Here is a 24,225-nt window from a genome sequence, read left to right on the forward strand (position 1 = left end):
TATAGAGCTATATATATAATACTATATAATATATAATATACCATGTGATATGCTCATAAAGGAAACCTGAAAGAACATGGATTCTTGACATCTTCCACATCATTTCAGCATTTTAGCAATTATACAGTAATTTTCTGCATCCATGTTTGTTGTAGGATTCCAGGATAATGTTTGTTACAAAACTTATAAGCAGAAACTCAGTAACTGAAGTCATTATATAATGTTTTATTTGATGGTGGCAATCTTTCCTACTTTTTAGAGGTATACTTAAACCCCACTATTTCCTCAGAAATTAATCCTGGGCAAACATTACATTTTCATTTAATCTACAAGAAACACTGACAGTTTGTATGTCTTTTCAGAATCACTTCAGGTGTTATTTGGACTGAGGAAGATAAGCATGTAATGCATTCCAAGGATCATCTTATCTAATGATAAATATGGAGACATGATGTGAGAGTGACATGTGGAATCATTTTTGAACTAAATTAATTTGTCTAAACATAGATATGGCTGTTGTCTTAAGTGTCTTATCAATAAACTCAATGGATTACAAAATGTGATTCATCTTATTCCAGAAAAGATAGCTTGACGAATTAGAATTTGGAAGTACTTATTTTTCTCTGTTGATATTAGAGAGAACCAAAACTGATATCTCCTATAACCATGGAGGAATGCCACCCAACTTTAATCCTTCTACTGGTGCTTAAGTTTTGATGTATTCATAGTTTAGAGATCTCCAGATAAGAAACATTTTATAAATAGCATTTTCAAACAAAATGTGCATGTAAAAAGAAATGTAAAAGTAACAGTATTAATAATTTCCGCAATAAATATATAAAAATGTCACATAAAATTATACCAAATGCTAAAAATGCATCGCTCTCCTTTAAAATTTGCAATAGGCAAATAAGAATGGAAGGTGCAAAAGTGAACTGCACTATGAATATAAAAATAAATAAATAAATAAATAAATTAAAATAAATAAATAAATAAAAATAAATACATATAAATAAATATATATATAATATAACATATATAATATATAATATATATAATATATATTATATATAATATATAAATATTTATATAAAATAAATATATATAAATAAATATATAAAATTCAGTGGTAGATATAGAATAAAACCTATTTTAATGGTCCAGACCTCTTACAGAATCATGTTAGTCTTCAGATAAACTTAAGCTAGAAATTATTGTATAAATTATAGTCACTGCATTTGCAATTTTCCTTAGTATGAGGAAGCAACCTCACTCTACTCACTTTTTTGAAAATATTAGGCTCTGATTAGCTACTTCGGTGATGTTGGCAAATGGACCATCTCCAGTGAATAATACAGTTGATGACATATTTGAATTCCTGGAAGGAAAAGACACACACAGATATTTTTAGAAATTTATCGTGTTTCATTGGTGGAAGACTGTCTGGGAAACGATGATGTTTGTGGAATTATCTGGAGATGTGTGAGGATTAAAAATTTCACGGATTAAAATATGACTTCCCTAACTTCTTTCTCCTTATCCTAAGAACTCCAGTGCTACAATGATATTAAAATAGAGAAAAAACAATTCTTTTAATGAAAGTAAATTATGAGTTTATCCTCTTTTGTGCCACAAGGAATGGTTTGCAATACTGATTCTTAAATATATGGAGACAGATGGTGGTGGTATGGCAGTAAAGACTGAAGCTTCTTGACAGTATCCCATTACATGTTGTTGCCATGTGACAGTTGGCAGCAGAGGGGCAGTCTGACAAAATGGTGTCTGGCATGGAAGTGTGGATGATGTGAAGGTGCGTCATTAAATTTCTCTATGTGGAAAAAATGTCATCCATTGATATTTGTTGACTCTTGCTGAAGGTTTATGGAAACCAAACAGTGGATGTGAGCACAGTGAGGTGCTCGGTGGCACATTTCAGAAGTGGTGATAGCAACAGTGGATTGATTCTGCTGGTGCAGATTTTTTATGAGTGCAGCATGCCACGCTCTTGTTCATCGATGGTGAAAATTAGCACAGCTAATAATGGTGACTGTGTTGAAAGTTAGTATTTTGTAGCTGTGAATTTGCTCTATCAAGTAGTGCTATTATGCTCTTTAGTTTCTTTATCTGTTGTAGTTTCTGTGGAAATAAATAGAAGATATTATTTTTGCAGCAACCTACTTAAATGCTGAAATTTCTGGATTACAGGCTGGATATTCTCTGAGCTTTTATTTTTACAATAGGGACTTTATTTAGCTTCCTCATATTTCTGAACTAAAATCTGAAGTGCTTTTTTGAGAAAAACTTTGGTAATTTCATTTGATTCATTTGTTTTCTTTGAATTCCTGAGATGCACACAGCTGGAGATTCCTAAATGTTATCAGTGATTGCAAAACCAAGCTGCTCTTCTTTCAATTAACGTATTGATAAATAATGAGTGTTTCTGTAAGTATAAGAAATCATATACTTTTCCTGGAGCAATGCAGTTTAGTGATAACAATATAGTTTGTTCTGCAGCTCCAGCAATTCCAAGTCACAGCTCTTAAATATTCCTTGATTCAAGGCATTATCATACATTTGGTGTACTCAAGACAAAATAGTCTAATAAGATTGCTTTGCTAGAACTGATTAGCATTCAAAATACAGTTAGTTTTTAATTAGAGGAATGATAATGGCATATTATGATAGATTTTAGCTCTAATAATCTAGCATCTTATCATTTCAAAAGGAAGAAAGATTAACACCATGGGCCAGATCCTAAAGGTGATGCGTAATTTGAGTTTTCACTGGGGATCTACCATTAATGAAAATCATTTATTAGAAGTATTGAAGGCTATGACAAAAATGGCCTTAAGGAAGCTAACCTACGAGTTAAGTAGCCCTCACTAGCCAGAATTTACAGAATAATTTTGGTTAGGTTTCTTACACACAGATCCATGCAGGTATTTCAGTCTCTATTTATGTCCCTGATATGACCAGTAACAATAAGCAGTACCAAATGTTATAAAAGATTCAAATGAAGTGGTACATTTCTGAATAATTATTCTGAATAATAATACCATTTATTCAATAACTACAATTTTTTTCTCTTATCTAAAAAAAAAAAAAAATCCACATGCTATGAAACTCCTCCTGTGGCTTCCAGGTGACAACTGACATGACATTAAGTCTATCACCAAGCTATCAGGACTGTTCTCATTCTGGCTGCAAATAAGGCCTCAATACACTGAGAAACAGGTTCTTTTCTACATCCACTCAATGCACTCAAAACACTATTTTGCACACAAAATAGCATTTTGCCACACTGGAAAGCCTGGGTCTGGCAGTCAAAAGTCAAAAGGATTTTATCTGGTATTTTTATTAGCTAGGCATGTAGCTACTACTCCTGACCATTCACTACTGGAGTAAATGAAAATGTAAGTGACCTGGGCATCTCAAACATGAAATTTTATTTCAGTTAATTAATTCTCAAGAATTGTATGAGTTCATGAATAAAACAGGCTGCAGATCTGCCAACACTGGTCCCAAAGAAACAAATGTGTTTGAAACCAGACAAAATGGTAGAAAGTTCAGTGTCTGATTGAAGAAAAGCAATGCTAATAACGACAGCAATAATCAGGCATGGCAGTGTCATGCACATGGTCACAAAGCACATGCTGAACAAAGGACTCTTCTTCAGGTTTCTCAGTTCCATCACACTGTGCATCTTTTTCTCTGGACTCACTAAGAGTATTTGTGAATTATTTCCCTAACCTATATTTTTGTAGATGCACACATGGACATCACTCTAGATTTGCTTGTTTGGCATGTATCACAGATACAACAGCTGCATACTTGAAGAATGGAGGCAAAAGGATTCTGATGTATGATATACTAGAGCCTGTTTGAACATTACAGTTTGTAGCTCAGCAGGGCATCATTTTCATAAAATAAACAGTAAATGAGACTAGTGAAAGCAGTTAATAGTGAAAGTAAATAATCCCAGATTAACCTTAGCCTCTTTCTCTGGTAATTCTAGGTAATTATTCAGTAGAACAGCATGAGATACAGCCTACCAAAGACCTGCTATTACAAACATCCATTTACTAACAAACATGGTGCTAGTTGTTAACAAATATGCTGCTAGAAGGAGACAGATTCAAAGAAAGTATAAATAGTGTGATATTTAAGTGATCTCTGTATATGTGTGAAAGTTTCATTCTGCTATCAGGATTTTTAACAGAAGTAGCATCCAGGATATAGAGTTGATGCAATTTAGGTATAAAAACATTATTTAAAAAAAAAACAACAATGGGAATAGGTAAAAATCTGAGCAATGGAATTAAAAGAATTAACCAAGAAACTTAAAAGAATTTTTTTTTGACAAGAGAGTTTGACACTATTGTAGAGACAAACTCTGAAATACATTAATATAGAATGTTATTGAGACAACAGCACAAATAATTTTAAAATGTTAATAGAAAATGTCATGGAAAACAAGTTCAGTGAAGCCTGTCAATTACTGAAATATAAACTAAACCATTAGACCACAAAATGACTAGTATTCAAAAGTTATAGAGGAAAAAGAGCGACAGGCAGGGAGAAAGAGGGACAGGAAGAAGGCTAATGGCCAATGTAAATGGATGAGGTATCTGACTCAAAGAACACTTTGTCATATTTTCTATGTCTTTATATACATGCATAAAAAAGATAACTACATACCAATATTACAAATAGAATTTGGTGCATCTGATATGTACACAAAAGCAGTACTTAACCAAAGGAAATAAGAATAAAACAGTACATATTCATTGGATGATTGAAAATGCTTTCAAATAACATTTTGTCTTTTTCCTGGCCCTCTTTACTTTGCCATTTCTACAGTTAATTTATGAGGCAGGCATTTGCAGGCATCTTACTTTTGTTGGAGAGCAACATAATAAACTGCAAGCTAAGAATTTTATTTGATTATTACTTGAGTAAATTACATTCCCTAAAAACCTCAGCACTGTAGGAAAGACATTTATTATTCATTGGATGGCAGTGAAATTTCATGCAGTGTAAGTGGGGCCAGAATTTGGGCCATAAATTTTTGTAAAAATACAACACTTCTGCACTAAACTCTCCTCGCCTCTTCCATAGAAATTCCGCTGAATAGCAGCAACTGAAGACAAATCTGCTTTTTCAGTCATATGCTTCCCTTCTTCCTCCAGTCTCAAACACACCTCAAGTGAAATAGTTTCCTACCCCCAACAACTCATGTTTAATGATAGGTATGAAATGTATTGGGAGCCCAGTTACAGGATACTCAAGTGGTTATCTTGAATTTACTTGAAATGAACATCAGCATGACAGTAAAGCAGCCAAGGCTCCTGTTTTCTCAAGATTTAATTTTGTGCTGTTCTCACAAAAATGAAGTCATAAATGATGACACAGTGATAAAAGACTAATGCTCTCACATGAGCCTCACAGTGTGCCCCAATATGTGTACTCATATTTAAGCTGCTGTATTCAGAGTTAGCAATACAGTGATGAATGACATAAAAATAAGCATTGCGACAGGTACAAATTTGGTCACTGATTTTGAACTTCATTTACTACAGAAAAGTATATTTGTTTCAGTTTTTATAGGTGGTAACAATACCACTAAAATGATGAGAAAAACACAAACTCACAAACTCAGCAAAGCGTCAAACAAGTTACAAGAGCATTTTATATTTTCACTCACCCTAATCCCAGCTGCTGGCACACACTGTCTGAAATCTTTTCATTCCAATCATCTGCACATGCCAGGTGCCATACCTTCCCAATCCTGACCTGTACCAGTCCTTCAGTGCTTGCAGAACCATTAAGCAATCTCACTGTAGACCAAAATGGACAGAAGCATTTTAGGCAGGTGATTAAAATACAAAGCAAAACCACCCCCAGTGAAAAACAACACAGTATGCGCAGATTTATTATTGCCAGCAAAGAACAAAAGAAGTAAAAATGTTAAGATGCACTACAGCAGTAATAAACCCAGCATGTCCAGGATGTTGCGTTCCTATAGGGAGGAAACATTATCTTCTTCTATATTTCTGCCACAGGACAGTTTCATAGCTTGTATTTTGCAAGTGTCTCATGAAAAGACAGCAAATAGTATATTTTCCATCTACTCTAAACAATGTTTATTCTTAGCCAGCACTATGTAATTTCCCACTGCTGTGTGAAGTTTTAGCTATACAATGTTCAGTAATGATAACTGGAAATAAAGTTTAAAAACAGAACTAATTGAAAAATAGGATTATCCAGTTTCAGTTGCTATGATAACTTTTGCTTTCATTGCAGCTTAAGTTAAAATAATAGTAATAGCAATAAAGCTCTCTGGAAACCAGTATTTCCATCAAAAGTTTTTCCAAAAGAGAGTATTCAGAAGAAAAATTTGTAAAATCATCAATAATGTATTGAAAAAATTTATGCTATTGGCATGGTGACTGAGGAAGTTGGAGAAGAAGGTCAACAGAATCACGTCTATAGCACGAGCTAAAATTGCATTTGAAATAAGTAATGGTTATTGTCAGCATGAAGGAAGAAAAAAACACAAGGTATCTGTAATTTACTGGTTACTGATTTTTTAAAATAATATTAGCTCTCCAGAAAACTATTTTCCACTGCTTTTTCCATAATAATTAAAGCCTTCCTATAAACAAACAAACAAACAAATGAATAAATAGGAATGCCTCTTTGAAACTCAGAGCACACGAATGAAGTGATATATGGGAGTAGATTAATGGTAAACCTCAATCATGCTAAATTTTGGAGTACTATTAAGAATCTCAGAATTGCATGCAGTTTGAGATTTCTCCAAGTTATTTTTGACACCTTTCCTCTCTCCTACTTGAACTATAATTCGTCTTCCTTTCTCCTCATCACTTCCACATTCATCTCCAAACACACTTCTGTTAAGCAATGAAAGACTTACCGAGCACTCAAAAGTATTTAATTCAAAAGTTCATATATTTTAGTACTTCCCATATGAAGACATATGTTATGTCTTTCCTTTGCTGCCCTGGGGAGTTTCAGAAGTTGGGAGTATTTGAAAATGCCAGTTTGTCAAGTTTAAAATGGCAGGTATGATAAGAAATTGAAATTCAGGAAAAGGAACAAGTATTTTGGACACTGAAAAGACTCAATGTGATGGTGTCTAATTAAATTTTCATTTTATTTTAAAGATTAGATTGATTCAGCCAACTTTTGGATTAAATGGGTTTTTGGAAACAATTCTGCCAATCCTTCAATGTGAGGTAATTTGTTAAGAAGGAATAGACAGCCTATGGGAAAATAAATCTTTGGGAAAACATACAAAATGTTAATGTAGGTGATGGTAATTTCTCCAGATATTTGGCAAGGTCTGGAACAAAACTTTCCAGGTCCTCTTTGCTTAAGAAGAAGCTGAAGTGAATTTTATTTTGTTCATTTTAAAAGGCAGGATATTATTGCAACAAAATAGCTAAAATATTAATACGAAGGCTGAATTTGGGCTTTCATACACGCACACACATATAAAAGATGTTGAAATCAATACAAACTGTCAGCATACATCTAAGGACATATCTGAAGCACAGAAGTCCTCCTTAAAACAAAGGCAGATTATGATGTATAGAGCTTAAAAGCCTGCTTTTAACTTTCCCATTAGTGCTCCATAATACAATGTCAGAAAAGCACTTTGTCAGGAACAGTAATTTGGTTTCTGCTGTAGGCCCAACATGATTTTAACATCAGTTTTACATTTAAGTTGTTGTTTAGGGAATATTATTTCCATGTTACATGAGATGAAGCCATATGTTGTAAACCTAAATTTTTGAAATGGCCATTTTATTAGAAGATTAAGCAACAGTAGCTATTGCTTTCCCTGTTGTAGGAATCTGCACATTCTCAGTGAACAACAGATGCCACTTTTGCAGCTGTGCCATGTCTTCACCCTGTGGCAATGCCTCCATGAGATGGAGTCCAAGCAGTCTGGAGGATGCCAGGTGCTGCAGTTTGACTCCCCACTCAGAAGTATTTGAGAGTTTCCTTGCCCCGCACTGCAGCATTTACACTGTTATTCATCTCAAATTAATTGCAGGAAAAAGTGATAAAATTTGGAAATCTGAAATGGATGTAGGGGATAGCATGTAATGAGTTTTCATTTTATTTTGAGGTCATTATAAGCAGTCACAACTTTAAGGATAGAGTGACTTTCTTACTTTACCAGAAATTTCCACCAGATTACATACATTGACTCAGAAATGTGATTTTGCTTTTCTATCCCTGACAAAGCCAAAAGATATTGATGTGTAAATTTGCATGTCTTGCATGCAGTTGCAGTAGTTCACACAAGCTGTGTTATTGTGTCTGTTTGCCTAGGTAACACCTACTAAATATACATGCATCCTTTTTCTGTGTATGAAGAGAAACTCACTGCATTTTTCTTCATCAGAGCCGTCTTCACATTGAGGTAGCTTATCACAAAGGTTATCCAGTGGTATGCACTCTCCACTACGACACTGATATTCTTCAGGTGCACAAGCTCCTAAAGGAGAACAGAAAAGGAAAAGGAAATTGTAATTACTAGGTTATGTTGATGTTCAATGCAGATTATCCAGTTTACCAGAAAATAAAATTGATTGAATAATACAGAGAACTTTTTCCCAATGCCCTTCTGCTCTAATTCTCTGTTCTCTATTTCCTTGCTTCCCCTTTCCTTTTATCTCTTTTTCAGAATAAAGACTATTTTTAAATAAGTAGAAGGGAATATATATCACATACAGAGTATATATAAAACTATAATTATTTCTGTGTTCGAAATGTATTTTTAATGGTGCAGTTTATTTTGTGGAAGTCTTATTTAAGGCAAGACAGTTGATCCACTTCTAAATTTTTAATATCCATATAAAATTATTCATTTGACAGAATAGACTGTTGTGTAACATGTATGGAAAAGAATATGATTTCTAAACACATTAACTGGCAACAACTGATGCCAGATTTTCTACAGAAATCATTTTGCATGGCTAGATGAGAACAAGATTTTTCAAATCCACCTTTAAAAAAATTATATTTTATATCTTAAAAAGTATTTATTGTCAAATTATGCTTCGTTATCAAAATCTCAATATTTCATGGAAAAGTAACATGTGAAGAAAAATCTGCTTTTCTTCTAAAAATTCACTTAATGGCAATGCTTTTATCTTTGACCTGTAGGCTAATGAAATTAATGTGTGTCCTTTGGCTGCAAAGATCATGAATAAGCATAATTCTTTTGGAAATGAAAACCTTTTAATATATTTAAGAAGAACTGGCCATGGCCACTTTGAGAACTCTGCCTCACTAAGCTTAATTCTTATTTTACAACCAAATGTGGGGAGAGGTTCATTTTTGCTGAAACAGCTGAAAGAAGTCTTAGCATTTCTAGGCTTAATAAATGTAATAGAGAAAGAAGAAAGAGAAACAGTAAAATGGGCTTATGCCATTATAAACCTGCATCTCAGTCTTGTACAAGGGGAGTTGATTTTGCAACAATAAATCAATTGTTGTGATTTTTCAGATATTAAGAAAATTAATGTAAGTGCTACTGCTAATCTGTAAAAGAGTTGCAGCTAGTTAACATGCCTGAAGATAATTGTCTTTATGATATTTAAAGAAGAAAAGTGTAGATTCTTGTTTTCTTTCTCTTTATGCAAGTGAATGGTACAGCACACATCTCTGAACACACTGCTTTTCCATTCTCTTATTTCTGTTGTCAGACTTCCACAAAAGTAACACAAAATCTTTAGTTAGTTTCAATAAGACTTGTTCTAGAGATAGTGTAAGGATTTGTTCTAGTAAGCATACTGCTCTTGCATATACTTTTGGATTTGGCTCAATTTTGCGTGTTTTTGGAGAGACAATCACTGAATTTTGCAAATGACAGGTTTAATTGCAATCAAGAAAAACAGAACTATTTCATCAGGGGACAGACTAGGACCAGAAACACTGCTGTCCAAATATATAAGAGTACCTTTTCCCAGATCCTTCATGTATTAAGTGCACTGCTGGCAAGTTTACAGAGGACACAAGCTAAGTGGTGCAGTTGATACAGCAGAAGGAAGGGATGACATCCAATGGGACTTGGAGAAGCTTGAGAAGTGGGCATATGTAAGCTTAATGGGATTCAACATTGCTCTTGAGTTGGGGCAATCCCAGATATCTGTACAGACTGAAAGAAGAACTCATGGAGAGTAGACCTGCAGAGCATGACATGGGAGTCCTCCTCATAGATGAAAAGCTGGCCATGAGCTAGCAGTATGCACTCGTATCTCAGAATACCAATTGTCAGACATTAATGACATCATCAAATGTGTGAAAAAGTGATCTAATGACAGAGCTTTAATAAACAATCATTAATATTTGCTCTCTTAATATTTAAAATGTTTATCAGCCAAAATAATGAGTCACTTTTTCGCATACAATTGCAAAGAATTGGAGATGGTACAGATACTGACAATAGGTCATTTTGTAAAGTATCAAAAATGTCACTTTTTATTCTAGAAAACATAAAGTGCAGATGGGTAACTGCTAATCTTTTTAACTTTTTGGTATTTCTGTTGACTAAGAACAGAGAGACACCCTTGAAGTGCACTTTTATATTTCAGCTCTGGTATAAGCTCTTAAAGACAGGAGATCATATACTTACCTAGATGGTAGCCAGTAGTAAAGTTAGCAAGAAATCCCTTCTTTGTTGAAGTATTGTCCGTAAAAAGAGTTACTGTCATCTGGTTTGTTGTAGAGAAGACATCAGGCAATGGGTCGTTTCCTGTATAGACAGCTATTCTCCAGGAAATCATGAAGACATTAATGTTATATTCATGCTACTGCATGAATGCAGCTATTTCTCAAAACTAAATGCAATAACATTGCAATGACCAAAGCTCAACCACTAATTTGACACATCAGAACAGAAAATAAGGTTTGACCAAGACACTGTTTGTCCAGGAGCATGAGCAGTCTTATTTACTGAGAAGTTTTTTCTCTTGGATGTATGACAAGCTGAGTGTTTACAAACACTTTGGAAATGCAGTGTCACATACAGTATGTTATCTCAAGATCTTCTCCTAGTTTCTGAGACACATAAATATGAAGAAATAAAGAAGAAAGAGAGAATTAATTCCCTTTATGTTTGATCCACCAATTTGCTTGAGTGGCCTGACTGCATTCATTTTACTACACATCAGTGTTACTTGCCCAAAAGTAAGGAATCTTGTCCTCTGCCATCTCTGACTTCAACAACATCATAAATATTTTCCAGATCAAAAATCTGAAAATGAAGTTGAATGTTTTTTCCTTTTTCGGCATTTAAGTACCATACACCTAGAAAATAGTAACACAAACACAAAAATCACCCTATTGTTTTTTAGAGTTTACTGTGCAATTTTCATGAAAAAAAAAAATCTCAGCAGCAATATTCAGAATCACCCAAGAGATGTAGAAGTTTAAATCTTAGCTTTAAAAGGAACTTATGCTGTCAAGAGCTAAAATTTTGTTGACTGGCTCTCTAAAATAACTTTGAAAATTGAATTTAAGCTTCTAAGACATACACACATGCATTTATTACCATTCATGGCATCTGCAGTTTTCTCTGACATAAGAAGGGTAATTATTTTGTACATATGAAAACATGACAAATAGTGTTGTCAGTTAATCCTTATGCTATTTGATAGTAAAATATTTTCTATTATTGTTCACAGAAAACTGCCTTTAAAGTTATTTACAGAAGAAATATTTGCCTCTGTTTAACCTTAACATATTTATTCTGTGTAAGTGAGGATACTATGAAAATCTTGCAAAATTAAAAATAAACAACATAAAACACTTTTCTCACTTCATAGAAGGAAAAATATTTTCTCACTAGTTACAATCTCATCTGGGAACTTGTGAAATTAACACCTGGCAATGAGAGCCATATCTCAAATGGGACAGAAACACAGAATAACATTTTTTGTGATTAGCATCACAACACAATTCTACAGTTAAAGTTGAAGTAATAAATAATTGAAATTTAATTAAGAAGAAACAGCAAAGTTCGCTTCCTTGCTACAGCAAAGTTCTCTTCCTTGCTTCATCCATCAACTCCACATGGCATATCACCTTGAAACATTGTAAGTTTTATTTTCTTATCAATTTTTGTCAACTGCAGCTTAATATATATCGAGTAACATCAGTACAATAATGCCGTTTTTTCACCAATATGTTAAGAAACATTCCATAGAGAAGTAATCAGTTGCAGAATGCATACATTCTTTCACCTTAAAAAGGTTAGTTATTTAATAGAAGTGATGACCAGGCTACTAACCTGGTAGATACATTGAGGTGAAATGTTAAAATGCAAACGTTCAGCACTTTGTCTATTGTATTGACATAAAAATATTTGACATGAATAATGTGATGCAACTGGCCAGTCTGAAACATAATAGTTATGCTCATTATAATAATTTTTTAATCAACTGGTAGAAGATTCCTTAGCTTCTGCTAAGTGCCATATACATAGACATTAGTTAAAAGAGCCCATTGTATTTAGCTAAAATCTTTTTGGCTTGACAGTAGGAAAACACATTTAGAACTGTTATTCAACTAAACTTTTCCTGAAGACATGGAGAAGAATAACTTACAAGAAGCTTGATTAGGATAATTGTTTGGAAAGTTTTCAGAGCTGAATGTACTGTTTGGCTCCCAGAGTTCAACTGGACCCCCACAGTCAGCTGAAAAAGAGAACATTACAAATAAATAAATAAATAAATAATCTATTGCCCTACTGTTGCAATCAGTTGTCTTCAAAGATAATTTGGAAACAGTAATTTTATGAAGAAGTTATTTAACATTACCACTATGAGGACCTAGTTATGCTGCTACTGTTATAAAGCTTGAACAGTTAATTATGAGAAGTCACCATCCCAGTAAAGAGCATTGGAGAATGCGTGAGAACTTCACTGTCCCTCGCAGTTGCAGTGTCTAAGTCAGACTTGCTGACCTATATAATTCATGCCATTTTGTTACCTACAGCTAGAGATCAGTGAAGTGCTAGTGGCAAGGTATACAACTGCATTCCTGATAGTGTTATGAAAAGTCATTCCCCATGTAGGCAGTGGAATAACATAATTTCCTTCATATGGTGATTACTGGTCTGCAAACTGTACACGTGACAGAAAATTGGTCGAAAAGTTTATAATTTAACTGTCAGTTAATTTAAAAGCTTGAAAACCAGTATGTAAGACAGGAAGCTCCCCTCTCCCCCTTAATATATGAATAAGTGTATATGCCTTGCTTATTGGATTAAACTTTTTGGAGCATTAACACAGATACTAAAGTATAAAGCCTATTTTGTCGATTATAGGAAATACTTCATAGCAAGACCATATGGATCTATCATTGAAAACATTAGAATTTATCAGAAAATTTCTTGATAGAGAATTTTATCTGAAAAAATCTTCAAATAATTCTAAAAAAATTGCTTAAGTCTTTACCTTTTCGCAGTTCATCTTTAGTAAGAGAGAGCAGCACATTTTCTGATTCCATAATTTTGTAAATTGTATTGATTATTGTTATTACTGCAGCTACTATTGTTTAATGTATCAATTAAATAATTAACATATAATAATTATAATAATTAATAATTAATGTAATAATTAATAAGGATTAATGGAATATAACTTTCCAGCATAGTTATAAAATACAAATCTGTGCAGATTAAGTGCAAGTTTTGAAAGGAGAGAACCTACAGAAATACTAATATATTTTGCACAGGTACCCAAACCTTTCCAAATACATTCTCATAAAGGAGAGCAGTCAAAATGCTGTGCAAGTACATCTATAAAGAGATGATTTCATGTGTCATTAGTGATCCAGGCAACAATAACTAGCACATCCAGTATTTATATACTGTGTGAGAGAGTTGTAAAAGGGTCAGTACTTTTCTTTTTTAGAGCTATTTCCAGTATAAGTCTATACTTAACTGCTGGATTATATTTTCTGTTTGGCCTTAAAATATATCTTAATAGCTATGTGAAGATATGGCAGTAAAAAATGTGATAAGAGCTCCTACAGTATCTTCCTTATCTTCTTCAATAACTATGATGATCCCTTTTTACCCTTTTTACTCTACTGAGAGCACAATATACAAAAACTTGTGCGTATTTTGTAACAGAACATCAAAAGATTGACTATAAAAAGATCCATAATTTTCCTATTAAGCAATGTTTTTAGATACGTTCTCAATTGAGAGATTGAGCATATAATACATAATATATAAGTACTTTAAACAGATATACTGTCATTTTGAGTTCATCAGGAGCATAACAGCTTTTAATTAGAACTCTCTAAATGGTAAAAATAGCTATCTACATTTTTCCTTGAAATGACTGCACTGGTAAAAAAGATCTTTATCCTCTACACGTATAAACAATTACATGTAAAATAACATTTATTTAAAAGCAGATATTCCAGATATACATATGCACACATACATACACTCTCACACAAGCACAGATAATTAAATGCATTTTATACACGCAATATTCTCTTCCAAGGTATAATAAATAAAGATGCTTTACATCCAAAATGCATCAAATTGATATTTCAAAATTTTACTTTAAATTGAGAAATATTATTTATGTTTATTTCAGCTGCATTATCATACTTGCCCACTTTAGTTGCTCTCAATTATTTGTTCCAGAAACAAACATTATTTGTACAGTCCTTTCAGAAAACAGAAGTAAATGCAGAAGAATTCTAATTTTTTTAATTTATTTTTATTCCTTTAATTAAATGTTATTTTGTTAACACAAAAATTTGGCTAATCATTGCTTCCATTATGACTTACATATTGTGTCTTGATGTGTCTGTCAGAATTACATACTGTGAGGCACTAGCATAAGGACCTCATAATCTACGAGCCCTACTGAATTTGACAATTGAATCTCACTCAGAGGAAGTTTTGAACTTTCTCACAACAGCCATCTTACAAAACTTTAATTAGATTTCTGGAAAAATAAACTGAACTCTCTGAAAGGAAAGCAACTTACTAATAAGTATGTTATGTTTCAGCTGTATGGGCCACAAGACACTAATTTCTGTAAGTACATTATCAACAAAAAAGGTTAAACTGGCTTTTGTTATGAAATATTAGTGGCAATACAAAGAGACAAAGAATTGCTGTGAAGCTGCATAAAGAACCTAAGATGCATAGCCAGTAGCATCTGATGACATAAGCAGTGTAAAACAAACTTTCTTAAAGCTGACCTTTGGCAGCTCATGATGAAATCTGACCTAGTGTTGAATGCATGAAAGGCACATCGATAAGGATCTTTTGTCTTGCATGTAAAAACAATGGAAGCAGTTGATTTGACTCATGGAAAAATTGTTTTAAAATAAACATGAGTTTATATGGAGTTATACTGTATCATATGCCAGATGCTCATTAGAGAACCAAACAGTAATCAACACCAATAATCTTGCTTCTTTCAGTGACCATAATGAAGGATTTTCTCAACACTGTATAAAATGATGACCTTTCCAGAGGGGGGAAAAAAAATCCTCTGTGCTTTTGCCAAAATATTAATTTATGTTGATATACACATTAAAAGTGTGGAATCGACTCTGTAATTTCCACACTGTGGTTTGTATTAGAAGACAGGTTATAAATGAATATGAAGATTAAAGTAATCCTTGCTTTAGATGAAAGTGTGAGGTGACAGTCTGGTGTAAATGACAAAAGGAAATCCAGCTTTCCTACCACACACCATGGCAAAAAAAAAAATTGACTTTTCAATGTACTTTTGTGGCACTGCTAATTATGCCAACATATCTCACTGAAGCTCTAAGTCTAGCAAAGGAAAGTGGCTCAATGCAAATTCTTTCATCTCTCGTTTATAGATGTGACATTTGTAGTGAAACCATCAGCGTTAGTAAAGTTGCATCACATCCATCAAAATAATGTCATGCTTCTTTGAAGATGATTGATAATATTGACATTTTTCAGCAAGTTACAGGCAGCATATATATAACATGCCTCAACAAAGTCAGAATGCAAGCCAAGTTAGTTTTTCCTCAGGAACTGCTTAGACAGCACTTTTGCATCATATTGAAGGACAATATAGATCCTGTTATTCATTTTATGTGGAGTTAGTTATATGCCACACAAACACTTCATTCTTAAATATTCAGGTCTGAGCGCTATATTTTGCATTGAGATACATAGTTTGAAAATCATTTCTGTGACATTTTGACAGTAGAACTCAGCTACAGCCTATTACAGAAATTTTCTATCATTAATCATTTGGTTGAAGTTAACTTACAAGGAGGTGGCATATATCAGCACCTCCTAACAGTTTAAAGAAAATTGCAATCAAACTCCTAAATTTACTTTGCTCACCTGACTGAAATTACTAGTGTTAATAACATTTTATTTTGCTAACAGAGACGTCTTGTTGGACTTTATGTCCCTTTTTCTTGACAGTGTTCTAAAATTTAATTTTGCTCTCAATTTGGAAGAATTGGTTCCTTCCCTGTTCTGATGCACTAGATTTAGAGATGATAGATTTGATAGGATCACAATATTAGTACATAGAGCATCAATATAAATATAGTGCAAATAGTCTTTTTCTGTCATTTTAATTTTAGACTTCTATTAGCTGTATGCTTTGAAGGGAGCAACTAACTGTGCCTTGTAAGGGACAGTAAATATAACAGGAGGCAGTTCTGAACATATTTTCTGATTTAATGATTTCAAGCCTTCTGAAAATGGATCTGGAACTCTTTATTTTCCCCAATGAAGTTCATGTCCACATTATGTTACAAAGCCTCATTAAATATTTTATTTTGCCACAACCACTTTTCACATTTGTATGTGGTATTGAATGTATTTTGAATATATTTGTGTCAGTTTTTGAATGTATGTGGAACTGTTTACATCATATGGAATTATTCTTCATTTTTTTTATGTGCATTTTCTAGACTTAAATGATGCCTATAGGTATTTTTAGATATTTTTTCTCAGTGAGATTCTTCTAACTGGCTCCTTGAAATTTTAATTTATGTGGAATCTTAAATCTCTGTTTTCCTTTAAAAGACTCCACAATGTGGTGTGTCTAAAGTAAGCTGGATTAATATATGTAGAAACATAATTCCTTCTATTTCATTAACTTTCAGTTGATGTGGAGAAAATATACAAGTAAAATCAACCCTCCTCCAGTTTGCAAGATTCAGAAGGGAGGCCAAGAAGACAGTTATGTGAGTTGAAATGAAATTCCTCATAGCAGGGAAAATACTCCATCCATTGTTACTAGAGCCAGCAGCTATTCCTCACAGGGAGAAGATTTAGCAAAGCAAGATAATGTTCAAGAGGCATCTGAATAAGGTGTTATAAGATTTGGTTTAGTAGCTTAGTGGTAATAAAAAACAAGGATGGTTGGACTAGATGATCTTATGGGTCCTTTCCAACCTTGTGATTCTATGATTCAGTGATTCTGTGAAGACTGATAAAGTCAGGAATTCATCTGGCATATTTGTTATTTATGCAAATATTGAAATCACTCAATAGATCAGGCAGACAAAACCCTTTGATTGTTGTGTTGTTGTTTTTTCCTGCCATCAGAACTCCTCACTTTGTCTTTTCTGTTTTCCTATTAAGATTTTTTACAAACCAAATACTGCTCTGTTTTTCCTTTTTAATGTAATGGTATCTAGAATGAATAACAACATGCCCAAATGCAAATTGGAAGATCTCATTCACTGTGAGCCTTGTTCCAGATAAATACTCCCATTTTGGGTATTAAACAGTCATATAGATCATTTTTAAATTGTTCTGGCACTATTATTCTTTCACTTCCCTTAAGCACTAGATTTTTCATTGTGCGTGTGTTCTCAGAGCTTAGTGAACATATGCTGTTGAGACCTACGGAGATATCATGATGTGACTTTGCAAACTCTTTTCTCGCTATTAATCATTTATAATTTCAAATACAGAAGTTACTATCCTCATCTTTCTTTGTTCTCTCCACTTTACTGTTGTACTGGAAGTTTACTAGTTAAAGATTTGAGAAATAAATACTAAATTCTTTACTAATGTACTGAGTCTGGCTGGGATGGAGTTAATTTTTTCCAAAACAGCCCATACAGTGTTGTGTTCTGCACTTGTAGCTAGAACAGAGTTGATATTGCACCAATATTTTGGCTATTGCTGAGCTGTGCTGGCAATCATAAAGGCTATCTCCATCTCCCTTCAAAACCAGTAAGCTGGCAGTCAGCAAGAGCTGGGGAGGGAAAATTTCAAGGGCAGCTGAGGTAAACTAACCAAAAATATATTCCATTCTGCTGGTGCCATACTCAGTAACAAAAACTGGAAAAGGGGTTGTGGGACTCTTGTTATGAACACATCTTTCCTTCTGAACAAATACTACATGCACTGAGGCACAGCTTGCCAAGATGTGGTTTCCTTGTGACCAAGATGTGGCTTTCTCTGCTCTTTTGAAGGGGAGCGAAACAGCAGTTTGGTGCAGTTTAGCAAGTCACCAAGGTGAAACCACCACAACTTGTCTTTCACTCCTCAAGTTTTGGAAGATAATGTACTGATAGCTTAAGATGTGAACCTATCAGTTCTATTGCTGTGAATGGAGTCATGAGCAGCAAGCCTGATTCCTAACAACTATTTTGAAGTTAATTTTATAATGTTGGAGAATTTTGTAAATTGGGGTGGGTTTATTGCAAATTTTGAATCACTGAAGCACAAATACAGGAGAGAACTGATAATCATCAGTAGTGTTTACTTACTGGGAACTGAAGCAGTAGTAGTGGTAATTGGAAATGCAGTTGGCTCTACATAATTGCTTTCATTACACTTTCCCTCTGTCAGGCTAATATCATCCAAGGCAATCTCACTTGGAGCAATCCTTGTAAAGGCATCAAATATAACCTGAAATTCATTGGAAAAGATATATATAAATGTGTGTGTGTGTGTATATTTATAATTTAACCGAATGAAACACATTTTATCTTTCTGGCATTTCATTTCCATTATAATCTGAGCTGGTGCTACACTCAGATGTGGGTATCAGAGGTGAGATACGATTCCCAGCAACACAAACGCCTACCATGCAAACAGAATGGATCATTCTAAGGAATTCAGGAACTTTATATAAGTGATGAACATAATTTGAAACGATTCCATAATTTACATACAAATTAATGTAATTTTTGATACACAACATTCTGTATCACTTACCAGTCCAAACCTTATGATCTAATGGCTTATCTACATAAAAAACCTGCAATTTATCTGATGTTCATTACTGTGTTTTACTATATATGTATTTAAAGAAATCCTGCTGTCAAGGCATTTGTGCAAAAGACATTTTGATGTCTTTAATGTATATGGTATAGGTATATAGTATATATAAGTAAAGTTCTGTAACTGTTCTCGAGGTCCCAGAACACACATTTGCTAGAAATGTGATGCAGCCAGGTCACAGACATAGTCATTTCCTCAGACAGTGAATGCATCTTTCTGATAGTGTTTTTGCATTGATAAAATCTACTATAGCAAGATAAGCCATCAAAAAAACCTATAGAATAAATTTGGAGCTGTGGATCACTGGGTTCATTTGGAACAAAATTGATATCAGTTAAACAAAACTAAATAAATAAAAGTCTAAATGTTAAACAAACCTTAAAATCAGATGTTTCATTTAAAGTTACTTGTCCATAAATCCAGTTTTTTCCATAGTTTCCTTCTTTCTGGAAAATTACCTTTTCCAGACCATTTTCACTTCTTATGCTAACGCATAAACGGTAAATGTTAGGACTGTACATGTAATACCTAGAGGAGTAAAAGCAAAGTTTTCTATTTTTAGAGCAAAATGAAACTTTGTGGAGTAATATCTAACTTTTTAATGTTAAGAGTTTTATTTTTCATGATTAAAACTGAAAGTTTTACCTCGTTTTTTTTTTTTTTTTTTGCTTACATTATCTGTGGATACTTAGTTAAGCTTTGTGACAAAAACATTTCAGGGATTCTTAATATTTCTGTGTAGAAATAAATGCTGGGTATGGGGTGAAAAAGAGAATACATCAAAGCTAATTGCAAGACTCAAACCTATAATGGAGTAAAAGTTTCAGAAGTTAAGATTGGTCATAGAAGTAGAGAGGCTATTACACTGACTTGAACTAATATATATGAAAGTAATTATTTGCTTTTATTCTTAAATGAACGATATGTATAGGATCTACATGTAATATACAAAGGTTACATAACACTACCAAAAACTTAGACAAGATGGATCTGAAGAGATCAAAGGCAAACTTTGAATTTGAACTCTTCCTCCTTCAACTCCAAGTCCTGTGGGTGTTGAAATATAGAATCCTGCAATATAATGAGCACATTTTAGACAATACAGAACTTTCATTTTTCAAATGAGAGCAAGGTGTTTTTTTTTTTTCTTTTCCTGTTTAAAAATAGTATTAATAATATCAAGCACAAATATTTCTAATGGATAGAAATATTCCTGACACAGTAGAAGTGAAGAGTCAACGTTAAAATGAGCTTTTAAGCTTCATGGAGGGTCCTCAGAACTAAACATGAAATGAGAAACTAACCTTTCTAAACTCTGTGGGAGATCTGCATTTTCTTCAGTAAAGTCAGGTATTAATCTATTTCTGCTTAGTTTATAAAGATGCCATCCTGTTTGGCACTGTGGCTTTACAGAATTTCCCAATGTGCCATAGTTTTTATGTACATAATAGTGTGAGATATGAGGTGTGTGTTGAGGAGTGAGGGAGTGACTACGTGAACACTGCGTGGCATGAGGAAACATCATAAAAGAGAAAGATATCTTATTTGGAGATTATTTTTTTTAACCTTTCTGAATTTATTCTTTGCAGCTGGGAATTTGAACTTCCTGCTGCAATATGGAAATATAATATGAGGCCAGGGTACAGAAGCATTGTGTTTTATCACAGAAAAGTGAAAAAGTGAACAGAAATAAAGTCCTAAGATAAGACTTTTGCCTTATTGAAATCTTGGCTGTAGTTTCAGATTTTATTCTCTCTATCTGCATATTTAGCTAATTCCTATAGAATTCCTAGAATTTAAAAATAATTACAATTAATGTACATTATACCACATTGTTATTTATACCTCCAGATTAGCTAGAAGATTTAAGTGCACACACACACAAAAATAGTGTGAAATATCAGTAAATTTCTGAGTTGCTTTAGAAAATCATATATCAAAAGATAAATGATATCCAGATTTAGAAAATAAGTGTGGAATTCTTATTTAGAAAATGTCTTTATATAGCCAAAATGACAGCCCTCTGTCTTTATTTCATCAATTTTCTGAGCATACTGATTCAATTTAGGAAAACTTGTCCAGTAATGAATGATGTTTTCCATTAGCACTTCTGCTGTTAGAATATTCGTTACATTGCATATATCATTTTTTAATGAATATACTGCTGTGTAACACAATCAGATGTGAACAAAAAGTGAAATGAGCTTTAAGCATAATCTAACCAAAATAAATAATTTCTAATGGAGGTCAGAAGTATTACAATGGATTGGTTTTGAGGTTTGTTAAGTATGTTTTAATTCTTCTGCTACCAGCAAAAAAAATAGAGAAGCAAAACAAAAGTACACTGTCTACGTAATATCTAGATATTAACACTACAGTTTATGTTTTTATTTCAAATAGAAATACCAGAAATATTAACATTCAAAAAAAAGTAACATTACATATAGTAACGTTATATATATCAGCTTAGACCTATGAAAGTGAAAGAGAAACATCTAGAATGTGTTAGCATTTTCAAGACAGCTGGAAATCATTGTCAACTGTTTCAGGAAGTAAAAATTACATTCACTCATTTGATATGTACTCTAGGAGTTGAGTGGGAAAACAGTGAATTATTTAGAAAATGTTCATTTACTCAGAGAGAGGAATAATTTCTATACAATAACATGCTGAATTATATTTTTCTTTTCCTGTGAGTAACTTTTGCCAGAGTAATCTGCAATTTTTCCAGATACTTGTCACTGTATAATTTATTTGTCACTATATAATTTATTTCTCTTGCATAGCATACATATGGTCATCGTGAAATCCAAATTACATTAACTACTTTTAATTGGGCTGATCAATCAGGTGAGACATATTGTTTTTAAACAATAGTTGTTCGAGTTGAACTCGAACTTCTGGATTCAATTTCTGAAAAAGCACCCATGGTATGCATTCAAACTATGATTCCTAACAATATTGTCTCCGTAATTAAAATCCACACATGATATCATCACTCTTTTGATAAAGTTATTTTGCTATAGATGTTCCTGGAGTTTATTGTGCGTATGTGTGTTAAAAATTAGTGTGTCTGGTGTGTTATCGTAACTAGGAAAACAGAAGACCTATATACCACAGAGGTCAACATTTATAAATAAAAATTATTCTATGACTGTCATGATGTAGACACACGTGAAAAAGAAGTAGTTTTGGTAAAAAAAATAATATATTTATTTTTCTTTCCTTTAAGGTAAAGAAGGAATTTCTTTTTACCTAGAACACTATTGTGTAATAGAAATATCTTCCTTGGACTCTGAACAGTGTTAAAAATCCTCGATACCTCATACTTTAATCACTTCATATATTCCATTTATTTCCAGTTTTGGTTTCGGTATACTTACACAAGATGAAAATGAGTTGCATAAACCTTTTTGTCTGATAGTTCTGAATCATTTTTATGGCAGAATAAAATTGCATCCTCTCTAAAGAAAACAGCTTAGACTTATTCAACAAAAGCTAAAATAAGCTTTTCCTTTAATCTGAAGGCAATTTGTATATGACCTTACCTGACACATTGCCAAATGTATGATCAAAATCAGGACCACTCATAAAGGGAAAGGTAGGGCCCTGATGTCTTTCCCAGTCTAAATCATCATCTAAATCTTGTATCCAGTAACAAAAGCCGTCTTCAAAAGTGCAACTGACTCTCTCAAAATCTGTTAATAAGAACCTCTAGTAAATAAAAATGACAAATATATTAAATATTTTCTCAGATTTACATAAGAGTAAGTGACAAAGTTTAAATTTTCAAATGCATTTGAAAATTGGAGGCTATGGTGACTCTCTTCTAAGAAACATGATTACTCATTGAAATGTGTATTTTTTTATTGTCAACAATGAATTGTCGCTGAAGGTGGCCTGAAGGTTGCACTCCTTTATCAAACTTCTTTCCTGATCATTTGCCAAGAAGTTATAGATGAACAAGAAAGGAGACCTGCATAGCAGACCCTAAGGACTAACCCTCCTCTTAGCCACAGTTCAGGCTGCTCCAGCTGAACGGGCTTCCTATCAGAGCCACCAGCTATAAGCTCAATATATAAGTGCTGTACTTCATGCACCACGAATGTTCCTTTCTTTGTTCTCTGCTCCTTCTTTGATCATACAGATTTGCTGAGACATCACTTTTCTTCCCACAATTTGTCCTGTGTCTTTTCGTGGTGCCTTGAATTCCAAATTAGCCCACAAGACAAGAATTTCGTGACCCTTTGGATGTTTCTTCTGCAGCATACCCCTTTCTAGTCACATTCCCTATTCGTTTCTGCTCAAAATTTAGCAGCTGAAGCAATCTTCACTTGCAAAATCTGCATCTGAGTTTTTTAACAACTGCTAAGGTACATCAGAGCATGAGTTGTGTTGCTTCATTTTGTCACTGAAGACTTGTTACTTCTGGATATATTTTTTTCAATATCTATTCACTGAAGCAGTATTTTCCTTAATGGTTGTTTTACCACTTGGAACTGCTATTTGTGGCAATGAGGTAGGACGTGAGAAACTCTGGAGAATAGGTATTGCCTAGAGATAACAAAGTAATGATTAGCGGCAAGGATCATACTGTGTTTGTTAGTGAACAAACTTGCTGAAAGGAATCTAAAGGAAATATTGCCATCGTTTTATTCTTTTATTTTAACAGCACAAGCACTGTAAGTCAACTCCCTATTGCTAGATCCAGCCTGTATGACTGTAGACAGTCATTTTGAAATCAATGATATGGTCTGTAAAAAAAAGATGAAATTTCTCAGTGTGGGCCAAGGTAAAGGATTGAGGCTAGAAAATACTGCTTCTCTTTCCATTTCCATTTTATAAAATGAAACATATAGTCTCATCAAGCATTGTAGACTACCACAACAACAACAATAGTGAAAAAGAAC

At 33.3% G+C, this 24,225-nt stretch overlaps 1 protein-coding gene across 2 annotated transcripts in view; it reads right to left on the reverse strand.

The window, feature by feature from the left end:
* TMPRSS15 (transmembrane serine protease 15) overlaps positions 1-24,225 on the reverse strand; it is an 83,154-nt gene that overhangs the window by 38,512 nt on the left and 20,417 nt on the right. For both annotated transcript variants that reach the window (XM_010722365.2, XM_010722371.2), the window contains exons 12-21: positions 22,864-23,013; positions 20,284-20,386; positions 19,693-19,843; positions 18,799-18,940; positions 12,645-12,734; positions 11,221-11,346; positions 10,673-10,804; positions 8,420-8,530; positions 5,705-5,837; positions 1,283-1,378 (exon numbers count right to left, since the gene is read on the reverse strand). In XM_010722365.2, coding sequence (XP_010720667.2) covers positions 1,283-1,378; positions 5,705-5,837; positions 8,420-8,530; positions 10,673-10,804; positions 11,221-11,346; positions 12,645-12,734; positions 18,799-18,940; positions 19,693-19,843; positions 20,284-20,386; positions 22,864-23,013 — 1,234 coding nt within the window. The remainder of the gene's footprint in view (positions 1-1,282; positions 1,379-5,704; positions 5,838-8,419; positions 8,531-10,672; positions 10,805-11,220; positions 11,347-12,644; positions 12,735-18,798; positions 18,941-19,692; positions 19,844-20,283; positions 20,387-22,863; positions 23,014-24,225) is intronic.

Source organism: Meleagris gallopavo, chromosome 1, assembly GCF_000146605.3.
Source record: "Meleagris gallopavo isolate NT-WF06-2002-E0010 breed Aviagen turkey brand Nicholas breeding stock chromosome 1, Turkey_5.1, whole genome shotgun sequence".
Lineage (NCBI taxonomy): Eukaryota > Metazoa > Chordata > Aves > Galliformes > Phasianidae > Meleagris > Meleagris gallopavo.